General features: G+C 42.0%; 1 protein-coding gene across 1 annotated transcript in view; it reads right to left on the bottom strand.

Moving 5' to 3' along the window:
- Positions 1-1,043: 1,043 nt before the first annotated feature.
- The window catches only part of zswim7 (zinc finger, SWIM-type containing 7), a 36,476-nt gene continuing 19,574 nt past the window's right edge, over positions 1,044-17,945 (bottom strand). Inside the window, exons 3-5 of the mRNA XM_026181815.2 lie at positions 9,618-9,720; positions 5,413-5,517; positions 1,044-1,856 (exon numbers count right to left, since the gene is read on the bottom strand). Coding sequence (XP_026037600.1) covers positions 1,746-1,856; positions 5,413-5,517; positions 9,618-9,720 — 319 coding nt within the window. The 3' untranslated portion in view covers positions 1,044-1,745. The remainder of the gene's footprint in view (positions 1,857-5,412; positions 5,518-9,617; positions 9,721-17,945) is intronic.

Raw genomic sequence — 17,945 nt, 5'->3', positions numbered from 1 at the left:
CCTTGTAATTCCAAAGGATTCACCAACCTTGTCTTGCAGCTGCAGAAAAATAGCACAATTTGATTTGAGCGAAGGCAGACCCATTAATATGATGCAGTTCAACACAACACGTGTGGTTGTGCTCTGCATGATTTACATTTTCAAATGCTCAGGAAGAGGAATAACTGATTGCACCCTTCATGGAAACATTGCATCTGTGCAAAGCTGCTTTCTATTGAGCCACATGATGACATACTGTAGATACTGTAGCAGACCTGAAAGCCAAGTCAAACTTGATTCTTCAGATCATTGCAATTTGATTTATTATTCTGTATCCAAGCAATTAAAGGCATAACGCATCACTGCTTTGATTTATTTGGGAATAAATGAATGTGACTTGCCTCAGGAGTACAGCTGACAATGCCCTCCCCCACATAGACAGTCTCAGCTGGAATCCCGAGGCCCTCTTAGTGAAGCCAGTCGTCAAGACTGCACCGACATTAGCTTTTTAATTTAAGTAAACATGGCCATTTTAACTGAGTCTAACTGAAGTAAAAAAAAGAAAAAGAAAAAAAGAATAAAGGATAGGGTAACACTAGAGAAATAATTTGTTACACACTCTCAGTGGTGCTCATAGTGCAGCAAACCTCACAGAAGTGTTGCTGTAACTTTCAAAGCTCAGCATATACAAGAGCATGTAAGATTAACCAGAGCACAGCGGTTTTATTTGAATTCTCACACCTTGAGTGAAAATGAGCAGGTGTTTTGGTCAACAGAGACCCATCACTACACAAATGCACTGACATTTCTGATCATTTCCTGTTAGCTGTGCTTCACTGGTGGTGTCGAACCACGTTTTGTTGATGTTAAAACAAGCGTAGCGTCTGCCTCCAGTGCTTCATTATCTCCCCCACTTCATTTGCTTTTGTGTGTAGTGATCCACCTCTGACTAAATTCAAGGGCTAAAATACAGGAGTGTGCAGTGTTTAGTACATTCCAATGGAGACATCTACACTGTAAATGCACTGTAACGTTGTATTACTGTCTATGTTGACTGATGTGTGTAAAAAAAAAAAAAAAAAAAAAAAAAAAGTACTGTAGGTGTTCAGCTTTTCTCAGCCAGCTATCGATGTCAAACTATTGCCTTCTTTTTCAAGTTCAACAGTAAGTCGAAATAAGTTGACTGAATTCAACATTCCTGCCTTTCATTTCGAAGTACCTGTCTGTCAGAGTTGCTACTAATCAGGAAAAACTTCCTCTGTGGTCAAGCTGATGTTCAAGTTTTCCAGAGGCCATTCTTTGGTTTCTCCAACAAAACTGCTAACTGATATTGCTATTTAACATGATAAAAGCTGTATGTATGGTGAACTATTTTGTTAATAAAGGCAATGTTTATATTGTTAAACGCCAGCTTTTTCCCCCCCCAAGGTTAAAATTGCAAACCATGTGACAGTCTAAATTTCCCACACTGGAAAGCTTCTTAAGTGCTTTCAGTATGAAGATGCTGCCTCATGAACTGACAGTTTCAGATAAAAGGAGACCAAATATAGAGCAGTCCATATTCAGCAAACAGATGTTATTTCCTTGAAAACAGATTAAGAACTCTTCCAAAAGAAAAGATGAATAGAACAACATCTGTGGTCTTTCAGAGAGACATAACAGCGTTCCCTGCTGTGTCATGAATGTCACTACACTGGCTTCTATCCAGGATGCTCGGTGCTCCGGCGCATGCCTCTGCAGGGCCAGGTGTGTCGATCTACCTGCAGTCACGGGTCCATCGTCCCACTGAGCAGCAGGGACATCTGCTGATCAGATACGCTTTCCTGCTGAGTCGCAGCCATAGCCTGACTCAGGTACACAGCCAGGATATGTTTGCACTGAAAGAAAAGATCGCAGACACAGATTCATTAGATTAACAGCAGAGCTGGTGTGATTAATGAGACGGATATGAAGCTGTAATGACATGCCAGTAATTTAAATTCAAACATCTCATGTATACACCAGACTAGAAAGGAGCAGTTTAGTTTGGCTCTAACCTGTTGGGCAGGGATAGCTCAGTAGAGTGGTGACCCCATGATTGGAAGGTCGGGGGTTCGATTCCCCTGAGGTACCCCTGAGCAAGGTACCGTCCCTACACACTGCTCCCCGGGCGCCCAGTGGCTGCCCACTGCTTCACTAAGTGAATGGGTTAAATGCAGAGAGGAATTTCCCCACGGGGATCAATAAAGTATACATTAAATATTCCAATGAACTATTGTATAATACACTGAGCGTATTAGTCAGTAACTTAGAATATCTATATCTAATTAAAAATGTTCATAAATGGAGACACATGGAGAGCAGTTATGATAAAGAGGATTTTATTTGTGTGTGGACGTTTGTGTACAAAATAAGCAGTAATTCCAGTAGCGTAATGTTTGCTGAATAATAAGAAGCTCTGCAGCTCTCAGGATCTGTGAACGTGTTCATTAGCCCCTCTTATTATCAGTATAAGTTACTCATTGATTTGTTTTCCTCTTCAGCCTACTGCGTAGGGCTGGGCCATACAGTGTTGGGAAGGTTACTTTTAAAATGTATTCCATTACAGAATACATGCCCCAAAATGTATTCTGTAACGTATTCCGTTACGTTACTCAATGACAGTAACGTATTCTGAATACTTTGGATTACTTAATATATTATCATGCTTTTTAAAACAACGTGAATGTACTATTGCTGTGTGATTTATTACTATTACTGAAGGTCCGCGACTCCGAACTGTAGTAAAGGGACCTCTGACTAATACGGCGGGGTCCCTGTCGGCTCGTAGCCGAAAAATAGCTTTACTTTGTTGTCTGGGTCAACTTTTCTTGCGAGAGACAGAGAGAGGCGTTGAAAGACTGCTCCAACGGAACTTAGTTTTCGGAGGAAAACACGAACACGGTGTACAGTCGAGTCTTAATAGCTTACTTACAACTGGGCTCGTCAGGCACTCTTCTTGGCTGCAGTGGTTATTATTATATTTACATGCTTCCAGCTCCCGTTTCTGCTCGATGACAACTCGTACCTTTCCACTCCCCTTTTTCTCCCTCCTCGCGCTCACAGACCCATAACGTGTGTGGCAGTCCATTCTCCCTGCAACACGGACTACACTGCCCATGATGCTACATTCTTTAAAATACAGCACGCTTAAAATCAATCCTTTGATTTTTCTGAAAATCGACAGTGCCCCTTATGATCCCGTGTGCCTTATGTATGAATTCTGGTTGCGTTTACTGACCTCGAAACGATGTTATGTGGTACACGGCGCTTGAAAATCTGTCAAATGTTTCAGTACGACTTTGCTAAGCTGCAAAGCCGCACCGCTTGATGGACTGTCGGAGCATTACGACTATCGTAGGCAGGAGCCTCGCGGAGTGATACTTACTGTGCTTCAACATAATATTACCGTATTGTGTACGAATAACTTCTTTTTAAGTTTTGTGGATATTATACATGGTTATGCTGAGGATATGTCGGCCAATTTCCACTGGAAATGCCTTTTGGTTAAACTGTCAGCAAGGAATTTGCATTTCCACTGTTACATTTTTATATAACTTTAATGCACATAAAAAACAGCTGCTTGTTTAAGTGAAAATACATTGATGGTTGGGGGTTTTTTGCACTAATAAAGTTGTGGAGTTGTAAAGTATTTTGTCTAGTGTCAATTATATCGTCAGTTATATCGTTATTGCAAATTTTCAAATGTATATCGTGATAAATACTTTTAGTCATATCGCCCTGCTCTACTACTGCGTGCACTGCAGATCAGCTTCACCTGCACATTAGTCTGTCTGTGGATTTTTTTCCCATCCAATTCCTTAAAAAAGGAGGTTAAAAATGACCTTAAATTCTAAATCTGCAAAAGCAGAGAAGTTTATTTGGTAGCCTCTCCTGTGAACTGTTTACTAGCACGTGGCTATGGCAGGTGAGCTCCTTTATATGTCCACCGACCTATACTTGTCAGAGCAGTACTACCTCATCTGTCTTCTTGTGGTCATGCTGGAATCTGCAGAGCACGGGAATGAATGAAATAGCTCTAGTGAGGCAGGGCTACACCCTGCATGCGTCTCATTTTTGACTTTGGGATTGTGAGAGTTCTTTAAAATGAACGTGTCCACCATTTCGCTTCACATTTGGACCGACACAAACTCGTCTCCGCCGTCATCTAACTGGACGAAGAGTTTGATGAGCATTTACATTTTTCAGGAGGAAAGATATCAATGGCGCTGACGTGCTCATGAGGAGTCTCTATGGTCTGTTGCAGCTCTCTGTTTCTCACACCGATTTTAGCAGCGTCCTCCAGGGAACGGCCTAATGGTCAGAGGACGAGCGAAGATCGTTTACTTGCAGATATTTGGAGCCAAAACAGCTAGCTGGAGCGATGGGAGGTAGACGCCCATCAGTGACCAGACAAAAACAAGTCCTGACCACATCTGTCACACACATGTCACACACATTTCAACATGGGCTTTGTCTTGCTTGAGTTGGCAAAGATTTTCCACTTAGATCATGCTTGAATGACAAGACACAACTGTGTGTGTGTGTAAATATACTACTTTATATAATGGAAATGTCCCCCTCACGTTCCAAAATATGTAAAGGTTTGGTGTGGTTAGCCACTGCTCTGGGGGTTTCACCTCTGGGGCTATAAATACTACTACTACTACTCAAGCCCCTGACAGCTGGAGGACTACCATTTGAAGACTGCAAGGAGCAACCAGGTCAGGAAAATACAACAAACTCCTATGAGTGCTTTTCAGAAAACAAAACACAACAACCTAGGCAATCAAATACAAAGCATTAGAACCCTTTGTAGTGAAGACACCAATTATGTGCAAAGCAGAAAAACCTCAATAGCAACATGTCGTATAGCTTTCTCTTGTTATTGATATAATAGCAGCAAGTATCAACACTATTAATAAAACATGTCATCCAAGTGCTCTTAGGCAATTCCCATGCTAACTTGACTTGGTGGTGTTTCTGAAATGGATATAACAGAGAAGAAAACAAGGCAGCAAATAAATTATCTAAACAGACATACAATTAAAAACTACTAACATAAACAGCACGCACCCACAACACTGCACTACAAATAAACATAACTATTTTACTTCCTCATCATTTATAGGAATACTGTGATGTAAAGAGCTCAGCTGATCGTTGGTTTGTGAAAGCACCCTTATCACAGGCAGTGTAATCTTTATCTGAAAAATAAAACAAACACTAAATGCAGCTACAAAAAGAAAATGCACTTTAATCAGCTTTTTTTTTTCGCTTTAAAACTATCATTGGCAAGTACACAGATACATCTGTGTAGCACTTATATTTAAACGATATTCTCTCTCCACTCCCCACATCTACCCAACTAAAAACCTTTAGTGCAACACGACATATGGTCTGTATGAGACTTACCACCAGGCCGTCATTTCTACGTAGCACACTGTAGGCAAAGGCTGGACATGGGCAGTAGTGGCAGGACAAGAAGCAAGTGTACAAACGTCCCGAACCTCCCGTTACCTGAAAGATATTAATGCAAAACATACTTAAATATGTGACAAAGTTTGTGTTTACTGACCTCAAATGAAATAAATGTCACTTGCAGAGGTATCATTTGTTGTTTATGAGGGGGATTCTGAAATTAAATCTGACTACAGTACTGCAGAGGCAGTTGTGTAGATGAGAAGTGGAGAAAAAAAGCATGCAATGGAATGAAGGAAAACAAGTTGTTTCCCCAAATGATTCTCTACGAGTTCAGGCATAGCTGGCCGAGTTGTGGATATTACAGACGTGATCTTGTTCCATATGGATCTTTCCCTCCTTTTTATATCTATCTATCTATCTATCTATCTATCTATCTATCTATCTAAATTTAAGATTGAGAAATATTTTGTTCTAAAACCTTAAAAAAACAAAACAAATGTAGCTATGATGTAGACCAGCAAACAAACAAACCGTCTTTCCTAGTGTTCATATGATTACCTCAACCAAGGAGGTTATGCTTTTGGTGCTGTGCATGGTGTGAGTGTGTCTTTAAAACCTTTGAGACTACCGAACCAGTGGAGGAGAGAAGAAGAGATTGCTACGACAGATGAACAGTACCTGAAAGTCATGTCCCTAAGAAATAGGAAAAACAAAACAAAACAGCAAAGAGCGGACACAGAACCTGAGAGATGCATCTGAACCTTTTGTTTGACCCATCTACCCTCTTAGACAAGGCCTCATCAGAAATGGTCTTAGTGGAAGAGTGGCTATCAAGAAGCCATTGCTAAGGAAGGAAAACTGAGAGAAAGGGCTGAGATATGACAAAGTACACAAGAGCTGGACTGAAAATCAGTGGCAGTGAGTCTGATGGAGCCCTTTGAGTACTCTATATAAGAACCAGTCCACGTACCATTGTGGCCAAGCGTATATAAAGAGCTGACCAGTTTTTCATCTCTCTCACAAGCTCCCGGACTTACAGATTTCTAATGTTCTGCTCACTCACCCAAGCACACACCTCCCCACAGATTTACTGATCAGTTTGTAAACAACATAGTTGATGCATATCTTACTTGTGTGGAAGGTAGAGCCACTTGTAACACTGAAGACTAGTTACAGAACTCATAGGAAAGCTTGCCTTTAAGGCTCTGTTGAAGAATAGAGGTGATCAAAACACATATTTACCTTCAAGCAGATTAAGACTGTACAAGCTTTTGCCTTGTATACTGCATTTCTATGTATGTTTGCACATGTTTCAATTTCTGTATTTCCCATTTTGCTAGCAAAACAAAGAAATGAGGGGGGGGGGGGGGGGGGGGGACTCAACACTTTTGCAGAGCATTGCACTTCATAGACCGCATGCCGGCAAATTTAGAGGAATGTAATGGTGTAAACTATTCTTTAGCTTCTACCAACTACATGATTTCTCATTAGTTATTTAGATAAGTAATAAATAATGCATTTTTAAAAAACCTGGGTGGGATGCCTAATGGCCTTGGCTGACTGAAGCTGCTCATGATGTCAGCATTCGCTCCCAGCTACAGACAGTGATTTAGGTGCCGTCCTCATACACATGACACACGAGGACATTAAGTCGGTGGATTAGCTTGACACTTCACAATAACTAATGCTTGCCAAGATGGCAGAGCAGGCTCCATTATTCTCCAAAGCTTCAATGAATTACCTTTGCCTCTGACCTACAAAAGCAAAAACACCTCATTTATTCAATGTGACACTTCATTATTTAAAAAAAAAAAAAAAAAGGCACAAAAGAGACAATTACATAGACTCACAACACCTCACTAAAGATGTACTTTCCACACCAAGATGAGGACAGAAGCTGTAAAACTGTGACCACATGGACAAGGACCACTACAGTTTCTAAAAAACCAAGTTTAAAATCAGCTCACACCAGCTTTTTTTGTTTTCATGAGGCTCTGCTGCAGTTCTCACCACAAAGCTAGTGGCAAGTATCATCAAAAGACACCAAACTGCGCTTGCACTGCTTGGCAGGCATCGAAGTTTCTTCAAAAAAGAAAAAAACGCTATACATCAGCGTCTCTCTGTTACTCACTGCAGTTGGACTCAGCAGAGTTCTGGCTTCATCTCTTCTACAAGCAGTGGCTCCCATGAGAGTATTTGCCATTAACGTGAGCCAGAGGAGCAGGAACTAGGGCAGCTCTCCGTTCCACGCCACAAACTTTGGGGAAATTTATAGTGGGAAGTCATTAAGATACGCTACCCCTGTGTCTGTATGCCAACATGCTGTATATGTGCATTATCAGTCAACCCTGACTGGGTGCATTTATTCTGACTTACAAAACACAGACCTGGAGATTCTCATGTGTAATGATGAATTACTTTAAGAACCAAAAAGCCTTCATGTTAATGCTACAAAGACTTATGTTTTACATTCCATTAAGAAGAATGGTTTAGCTTATAACTAATGGCACTTCAGAGAGGATTAAATAAACCCTCCTTACAGCCAGTCACACATCTCAGCAGGCCATGTCACCACCACCACCTTAAACTGAAACCTTAAAACATGACCTGAACTGGATATTTGATAGATAATTAAATAACTTACAGACAACATTTCATATTGTCACCTTGAACTGTGAGAAGCTGTAATAACTTTCTATTTCCCCACTATATTAATGACAGTTGACTCAAAAACATTTATTTTAAGTTTCAGTACTTCTAAGACTTCACCACTCACAAATTCTCTTTCCAAAAAAACAAAACGGTGGTACATTTCTTATCAAAAGGTCATTTGACTTTAAGAATGAGATAAGACTGTAAAGAAAAATTGCACTGAAATGCCAAGTTCTCATGGGTTATTCATAAGGTGACAAAATAACCACCACAACACGAGAAACTCCGTCCAACAGAAACAAATTATTAGTAGGAAATGACAAAAATGGCCGAATCTGTTCATTTATCATCTTCTTTCCATTGAACACACGCATCACTGCACTTCCAGTAAATGCATTTCTTTCCCAAATAAGATTATTTTTGTAATGTGGTGAGAGACGGCTGCTCCCTCCTCTTCCCGCCTTACAGGAAATTGGCATAAATGCTTGACATGTTGATGACTAATTGCAGAAAAGCCAGAAAATGAGCTAAAGCTCCAACTCCCAGTGGTAGCATATACTTCCTGAAGATGCTCCAGTCTGGTCAAAATCACAGGGCCTCAAGTCCAACCTTGAACGTTATTTCATCACTTAACCTTTGATCCTCACAGCAGTAACTTCACCTCCTTTTTTATTTCTCATTAGAAATCAGGGACCTGCTTTGATTCATTTTAGCTGGAACCTAATATGTGTCTTCATGCACTTCTCACTATGTTCTGATGTGTTCAGGTATTTTTAAGGGGTTGGTTTGATTTTAAATGCTGCCTACTGACAAGTGAAGTCAGAGAGCAGTGTAAGCTAAATGTCTGAGCCATGCCTCTGAGACATGATTTGAACAGACACTGTTAAATTAAAACTTTATATAAGTGCCACCTGGCTGGATTACAGGAGGAAACTCACAGCTGTCAAAATGAACTTATAAGATGCAAAAGCAAATTTGATGCTTTTGGATTAAAAAAAAAAAAAAAAAATCTAAAACTCTCAAGTGATTCAAGTTGCCAGAAATATTTAGAAATACTGATGTAAAATGGTCAGACATGAGGTAGCTGAGGTGTGAATGATGTGGAAAAGTTAAGTTGTGCTGAAAATTTCACAACACGAACAAAATCCATGTCTTTATTTAGCTGCATTGTGCTCTAACGCTCCTCTCATAAAACTACTTTTTACAAGAGGCTAAAGGAGTTTACAGGAAATTCAGGACACAATGACCACAACCTTGGTGGACTGCTTTGTTTCTCCCACTACAACTGATGCCTTGTCCCCCTGAGGCTAACTCATAAGCTTGCAGCATGACTCAGGACAAATTTCAGGAAAATAGTCCTTTTTCTTTCACATTAAGTCATTTCCTGTCTTATAAAAATGTTCTTCATGCGTAAAATGCTTTTGTAAATTTGTACTTTTAGGAAGGAATTTCTCACATGCAGTGAGAAACACCTTTTATGACCTTGGCAGGCACAGAGAAGTGAGACTCGGGCTTAAAAAAAAAAAAAAAAAAAAAAAAGAGACCTGAAAGGCCTTGCGTCCACTGGGAGCTGTCAAACAGGTGACTGAGTGCTGGTCAACCAAATCCAAAGCCTGTAACGCACAAGACCCGAAGACAAACTTCAGCCTATGAGACAAGAAGAAGAAGAAGAAGAAGGAGTCGTCAAAACAACAACAGAAGCTTTGTGCTCAGATTTAAAAGTGTATAAGAAAAGGAAAACAATTAATCACAGAAACCTGTCATTTCTTAATTAAAAATGCCAGATCGTCATGGATTTTAGGAGTTTGCTGATTTTTCTGTTGTTATATTATAGCAGTTTTCCCAAAATTTGAAAAAATGGCCACCCACAGTTTGGATGATTTTTTTTCCCCCCCCCAATATTTTATTTTAATTTTTTCAGCATAGAAAACCCCATCAACAAACAAATACAGCTCAGGCGCTGAGATGATAGGACAAGAAATAGCACAACAATAATATGAATCAATAGGCAAAGACAAAAGAAAAAAAGAAAGAAAAACATTAAAATCAGAAACTACCAGTATCCATAATGAATTAAATGTCATGAATATGTAATAAACAGGGAAGTTGCAGTGCCATGGTACATGTCTATACAACGTGAGCCTTCTCAAGGCGAGTACAAAACGGAGTCCAGGATTTTGAGAAAACATTTGCTGCAGGTGTTTGCAGGTATCGAACTTTTTCCAGTTGAATGACTGATAGCATGTCATTGAGCCAGACACTGAAGGAGGGAGGAGCAGCGGACTTCCATTCCTGTAGAATAAGTCTTTTCGCGATCATCATTCCGAGGTCGATTGGCACCCACACAGTCGCAGGGATAGTTCTGGAACGTACACAGCCAAAAACTGCAATTTCTGGATTGGGTGAGATGGAAATCCCATAAGCTTTAGAGTACCAATCAAATATTTTGAACCAAAAATTGGTCAATGAGGGGCAATGCCAGAAAGCGTGAGCCAATGTGCTCTCTGATGTTTTACATCTGTCACATATGGGGGAAGTTGAAGGATGAATTTTGTGTAGCCGAACCTTGGAATAATGTAGCCGATGGACAATTTTAAATTGTATTAATTGATGTCTGCTGTTAACAGAGCAGGAATGAATTTTTGATAGGCATTTGTCCCACATAGATTCTGATATTTCTATGCCCAATTCCTCCCTCCAAGCGTCTCTTATCCTCGTAGTCTGCACTTCAATGCTGTCAGCAAACAAATGTACAATTGTAGAAATCAAATGTTTGGAGTAAGGAGGGCTCAGGAACACCTTAAAAAGGTTATGTTCATGTGGAACATCTTGGCAATTCTTCATATTGGATTGCATAAAATGCCTGACTTGTAGGTAACGGTAAAAATGTGAATGCGGTAAATCAAATTTTTGCTTAAGCTGATTAAATGATGCAAATTTTCCATCTATATAAAGATCTTTGAATATGATTAAGCCCTTCTCCTTCCAAACATAGGATTTATCATCCCAAGGAGGCAAAAAGGCATGGTTATCACATATTGGTGCCTGCACAGAGGAGTTTGGCAGTTCAAAAAAAACCTCTAACTTGGTTTAAAATTCGCACAGATTATTTCAGAACAAACCCCAGTTTCTTAAGACTTTCTGTATGAAAGAAAGAACGGCACTAGTATGGGCAGAACTTTGTGCCATCAGAAACTAAATTTGAATAAGATCAATTCAAATTTGAATTGCTCAAATTTAATCTGAATTGCTCAACTTGAATAAAACCTTCTGAAGCTGAATTTGAATTAGCCTAATTTGAAATCCAATAAATTGATTTGAAAATGATCATCACTGAATCGAAACAGAATTTTACATTATGAAAATTAATTAATTTAATTTGAAATTGTATTCATCCTTCTTTAAATTTAGCTTTTGAATGCTTTCAGTTTCACTGCTCACCATTCAATTTCAGTTCTACAATTCAGTTTTTGGGGGCATACATCCAGGCCATTTGTGAAAGCCGCAGAGTAATCGAGCACCGTTTGTACCTGCAGACCTTCCTACAGCATCTTGAGTTGGAGCGGGACACAGATTTAAGTATTCAGAAGTCATTCGTCATGTCAGATGACCGGCAGATAAACGTTCAGGTTGGTAATAAATATATTACCTGTATAAGAAAAAGCATCATGTAAACAAATGATATCTGATAACTGTTATGCTTATTGTAGCTGTTTGCTAAAAAAATAAAAAAATAAAAAGAAGCTAAATTTAGCTTAGTTTGCCCTGGGTTCAGCTTCGACAAATATGATCGACTGTTTCCAGTAGAATATGATCAGTGTTGGGTAAGTTACTTTAAATTAGTAACTTAGAAGTAACTAGTAATGTAACTATCAAAAGTAACTTGATAGTTACTCGTTACTTTCAAAGTAACTAGTTACTAGGGAAAGTAACTTTGGTTTAACTCAGAATTCTCTTGTTAATGTGTTGCTTCCATAACTGGATACCCAGCAAGATTTCCAGTCTTCTAGCTTGCTTACTTGCCACAAGTGCACTGTGCCACCTACCAATAGAAAGGAAAAGATAATGTGCATACAGTGGGGCAAAAAAGTATTTAGTCAGCCACCGATTGTGCAAGTTCCCCCACTTAAAATGATGACAGAGGTCAGTAATTTGCACCAGAGGTACACTTCAACTGTGAGAGACAGAATGTGAAAAAAAAAAAATCCATGAATTCACATGGTAGGATTTGTAAAGAATTTATTCGTAAATTAGGGTGGAAAATAAGTATTTGGTCATCTCAAACAAGGAAAATCTCTGGCTCTCACAGACCTGTAACGTCTTCTGTAAGAAGCTTTTCTGTCCCCCACTCGTTACCTGTATGAATGGCACCTGTTTGAACTCATCATCTGTATAAAAGACACCTGTCCACAGCCTCAAACAGTCAGACTCCAAACTCCGCCATGGCCAAGACCAAAGAGCTTTCGAAGGACACCAGGAAAAGTATTGTAGACCTGCACCAGACTGGGAAGAGTGAATCTACAATAGGCAAGCAGCTTGGTGTGAAAAAATCAACTGTGGGAGCAATCATCAGAAAATGGAAGACATACAAGACCACTGATAATCTCCCTCGATCTGGGGCTCCACGCAAGATCTCATCCCGTGGGGTCAAAATGATCATGAGAACGGTGAGCAAAGATCCCAGAACCACACGGGGGGACCTGGTGAATGACCTGCAGAGAGCTGGGACCAAAGTAACAAAGGTCACCATCAGTAACACACTACAACGGCAGGGAATCAAATCCCGCAGTGCCAGACGTGTTCCGCTGCTGAAGCCAGTGCATGTCCAGGCCTGTCTGAAGTTTGCCAGAGAGCACATGGATGATACAGCAGAGGATTGGGAGAATGTGCGCATGCGCCAACCAGCGTGCAGCCTGTTACAGTCGCTCCTGCTTTTCTCTTAGTTTAGCTCTTTTTTCTTACGTATTCTTTTTTTTTTCTGACTTGTATTTTCCTCCGTTTTCTATCTCTTACTCAATCATGTGGATTGAGAGAGTTTTTGTTCTTCTGGTGGCCGTGGAACTGTTACTTTTATCATGGAACGGGACCGCGGCACATCTCCTACACGCACGGACTGTTTACTCCAGAGATCAGCTGATCGCCCTGATGCCGGCCGGCTCGCTGGCCAGGCCCGCAGAAGTGCCCGCAGAAGTACCAGCTGAAATTTGGAGGAAAACACATCGGGGATGCAGAGGTCAAGGACAGAAGAGAAGAAAAAAGGTGACGGTGAGACAGCGGAGGCTCGAAGCGAGGAGGAGGTTTAAACCGTGTCTGCCGTCTATCGTGATGGGAAATGTGCGATCGTTGGCAAGTAAAATCGACGAGCTCTCAGCACTGGTACGGAGTCAGAGGGAATACCGAGAGTGTAGCCTGATGTGTTTCACCGAATCATGGCTGCACCAGGTCATTCCTGATGAGAATGCTTCCGTGGAAGGCTTCCACACTGTTCGGGCGGACAGGGACAGCATCGCTAGCGGTAAGCGTAAAGGAGGTGGGCTTGCTGTTTTAGTTAACAACCGGTGGTGTAACCCTGCCAACATAACAATCAAAGGATTTGTTGCCCGGACACTGAACTGTGTGCTGTTGGACTCAGGCCGTATTATTTACCCAGGGAATTCTCTCACGTCATCTTGGTGGCTGTTTATGTTCCCCCCTCTGCTAACCCCACAGCTGCATGTGACACTATCCACTCTGCCATAGCTCGGCTACAGACTCAGCACCCGAGTGCCTTTATTGTGATCTCGGGTGACTTCAACCATGTATCACTGGACAATACACTACCAACATTCAAACAATATGTGGACTGTCCCACCAGGGGAGAGAAAACTTTAGACTTACTGTATGCTAACGTCAAGGATGCATACAGCTCCTCCTCCCTCCCCCCACTTGGTAGGTCAGATCATAACCTGATTCACCTCACCCCCCGCTATGTGCCAATTGTGAGGAGGGAACCTGTGACCACCAGGACTGTTAGGAGGTGGTCAGAGGAGGCAATAGCGGAACTACAGGGCTGTTTCGAGGTGACCGACTGGGAAACACTCTGTGAGCCTCACGCCGAGGACATCAATGGGCTTACTGAGTGTATCACAGACTACATAACTTTCTGCACCGACTCCATTGTTCCAGCTCAGACTGTTCATTGTTACCCAAATAACAAGCCGTGGGTGACTAAGGACATCAAAGCCCTCCTCAACAACAAGAAGAGGGCTTTCAGAGGGGGCAACAAAGAGGAGGTGAGGAAGGTCCAGGTGTTACTAAAGGACAAGATCAGAGAGGCTAAGGACAATTACAGGAGGAAGCTGGAGTGGAAACTCCAGCAGAACAGCATGAGAGAGGTGTGGAGGGGCATGAAGACCATCACTGGATTCAGGCCAACCAACAGCAGGGGAGCTGAGGGAGGTGAGAATAGAGCCGACGAGTTGAATCTGTTTTTCAATAGATTCGACACCACAGTGTCTGCTCCCACCCCCACAACCTCACCTGCAGTCAGCCTGGAATCCAGAGCCACACCACTGTGCCAGCCTCTCTCTTCACATGTTGCCTCCTGTGAGATTCCTGACACCCCTCCCCCACCCATCACCTTCACTCAATACCAGGTTGAGATGCAAATGAGGAGACTTCACTCAGGCAAGTCTGCTGGACCAGACGGAGTGAGTCCCCTTGTCCTCAAGGCCTGTGCCCCCCAGCTGTGTGGAGTCTTTCATAAACTGTTTATGCTGAGTCTGAGTCTGCAGAGGGTCCCGGTGATGTGGAAGACATCATGCCTCGTCCCTGTACCAAAGACGCCTCGTCCCAGTGGCCCCCAGGATTACAGGCCCGTGGCACTGACCTCCCACATCATGAAGACCCTGGAAAGGCTCATCCTGGACCAGCTGCGACCCATAGTAAGACCACATCTGGATCCCCTTCAGTTCGCTTATCAGCCTCGTCTCGGAACAGAGGACGCCATCATCTACCTGCTCAATCGTGTCTACACCCATCTGGACCAGCCGGCGAGCACTGTGAGGGTCATGTTTTTTGACTTTTCCAGTGCTTTCAACACCATCAGGCCGACCCTCCTGGGTGATAAGTTAGCAGCGATGCAGGTGGATGCTTCTCTGGTGTCCTGGATTGTTGATTACCTGACAGGAAGACCACAATATGTACGTCTCCCACAGTGTGTGTCTGACAAGGTGATTAGCAACACAGGGGCACCACAGGGGACTGTCCTCTCCCCCTTCCTCTTCACCCTCTACACCACAGACTTCAGCCACTGCACAGAGACCTGCCATCTTCAGAAGTTTTCTGATGACTCTGCGGTGGTTGGATGCATCAGCAGGGATGATGAGACAGAGTACCGGGCTGTGGTCGACTCCTTTGTCACGTGGTGTGAGCAGAATCATCTGCAGCTCAACGTGGCAAAGACCAAGGAACTGATCGTGGACTTCAGGAAGACCAGGAAACACTTGACCCCTGTTTCAATCCAGGGGGTCAGTGTTGACATTGTGGAGGACTATAAATACCTTGGAGTACACATTGACAATAAACTGGACTGGGCTAAAAACACCACAGCACTTTACAGGAAGGGCCAGAGTCGTCTCTATTTTTTGAGGCGACTGAGGTCCTTCAACATCTGCCAGAAAATGCTGAGGATTTTCTATGAGTCTGTGGTGGCCAGTGCGATCCTCTATGCTGTTGCATGCTGGGGGAGCAGGCTGAGGGTCGCAGATGCCAACAGACTTAATAAACTGATCCGTAAGGCCAGCAATGTTGTGGGGATGGAGCTGGACTCCCTCAAGGTGGTGTCGGAGAGGCGGATGCTGTCCAAGATAAAGACAATGTTGGATAACACCTCCCACCCACTCCATGACATGTTGGTCAGTCACAGGAGCTCGTTCAGTGAGAGACTGAGATTACCGAAAAGCACCACTGAACGACACAGGAAATCATTCCTGCCTGTGGCCATCTCCCTGTACAACGCATCCACTTAACACACTGTTTGCTGCTACAACTACACATGTTTCTTTTCCAAATATTTATTTATAAGTGACTTATGTATGTATGTATGTATGTATGTATGTATGTATGTATGTATGTATGTATGTATGTATGTATGTATATATATGTATATATTGTACTATTCTTAGTTAGCGTATTGTCTGTCTTGTCTTAATGTTGGTTTAAAATGGAGCACTGTAACAAAAAATAATTTCCCCCAGGGATCAATAAAGTATTCTGATTCTGATTCTGATGTCATGTGGTCAGATGAAACCAAAGTAGAACTTTTTGGTATAAACTCAACTCGTTGTGTTTGGAGGAAGAAGAATACTGAGTTGCATCCCAAGAACACCACACCTAGTGTGAAGCATGGGGGTGGAAACATCATGCTATGGGGCTGTTTTTCTGCCAAAGGGACAGGACGACTGATCCGTGTTAAGGACAGAATGAATGGGGCCATGTATCGTGAGATTTTGAGCCAAAACCTCCTTCCATCAGTGAGAACTTTGAAGATGAAACGAGGCTGGGTCTTCCAACATGACAATGATCCAAAACACACCGCCCGGGCAACAAAGGAGTGGCTCCGTAAGAAGCATTTGAAAGTCCTGGAGTGGTCTAGCCAGTCTCCAGACCTCAACCCCATAGAAAATCTGTGGCGGGAGTTGAAAGTCTGTGTTGCTCGGCGACAGCCCCAAAACATCTCTGCTCTCGAGAATATCTGCATGGAGGAATGGGCCAAAATATCAGCTACTGTGTGTGCAAACCTGGTAAAGACCTATAGTAAACGTTTGACCTCTGTTATTGCCAACAAAGGTTATGTTACATAGTATTGAGTTGTATTTTTGTTATTGACCAAATACTTATTTTCCACCCTGATTTACCAATAAATTCTTTACAAATCCTACCATGTGAATTCATGGATTTTTTTTTCACATTCTGTCTCTCACAGTTGAAGTGTACCTCTGGTGCAAATTACTGACCTCTGTCATCATTTTAAGTGGGGGAACTTGCACAATCGGTGGCTGACTAAATACTTTTTTGCCCCACTGTATTTCCACGAGAGAAATCCCATGCCTGGACCGTCGTTGACCGCCGCCATGATTTTAGCCTACGTCACAAAATCATGTGCGCTTTTTACATCCAACAGGAAAACTGCAGTTGTGGTGCTTTTGATTGTACTCAGAACTCGGAAATTCTGCCTTCTGAATAGGAAGATGTAGGTAACACCAGACTGCAGATGAGCTGCATACAGGGCTGGACTGGGACAAAAAAAATCGTCCCGGGCATTTTGACTAGAGACCGGCCCACTATTATAGGAAAAATCATAAAGCCTTTGAATGAAAATAAACACTGTTGTGACAGTGATGTACACTGTCTTGATGGTATATATGTATCAATCTATCAATCGTTTGTTGTAAGACTCAGATAATAATTTTTCTTTTTTTTTTTTTTTTTTTTTAAATAAAAGCTAGACATTTTAAATGAGAATAAGAAAGTATTTCCTTGTGCCCCCCTTTCCCTTTTAATGCCCTACCTGGCCCCCTGGCAACACTTTGCTAGACCCGCCCCTGCACAGTTACCAGCTGTCAGCTACTTAGAAAAGGATCCTGGTTTTATTTGTCTCTCAGAAACAGTTCATAACTTCCCTTCAACTCATTCATGTCACCTAAAAGGTCAACCTGTTTCTCCATCACCTGTTCAGCTCTGATGATTCAGTAAGGACATCTCCTGGTTTCATCTTCATGTTTCCCTCTCACCAGATAACCAAACCATATCATGACCAGCAGCTTTTACAGCTGTGGCTCCAGCAAACATCAGCTGATACTAGAAATTAATATTAAATAAATTCTAACAAC

The sequence above is a fragment of the Astatotilapia calliptera genome, chromosome 10, assembly GCF_964374335.1.
Source record: "Astatotilapia calliptera chromosome 10, fAstCal68.1, whole genome shotgun sequence".
NCBI classification, from domain to species: domain Eukaryota; kingdom Metazoa; phylum Chordata; class Actinopteri; order Cichliformes; family Cichlidae; genus Astatotilapia; species Astatotilapia calliptera.
Note: the sequence above shows the minus strand (reverse complement) of the source record. Positions and strands in the feature narration are given on the sequence as shown.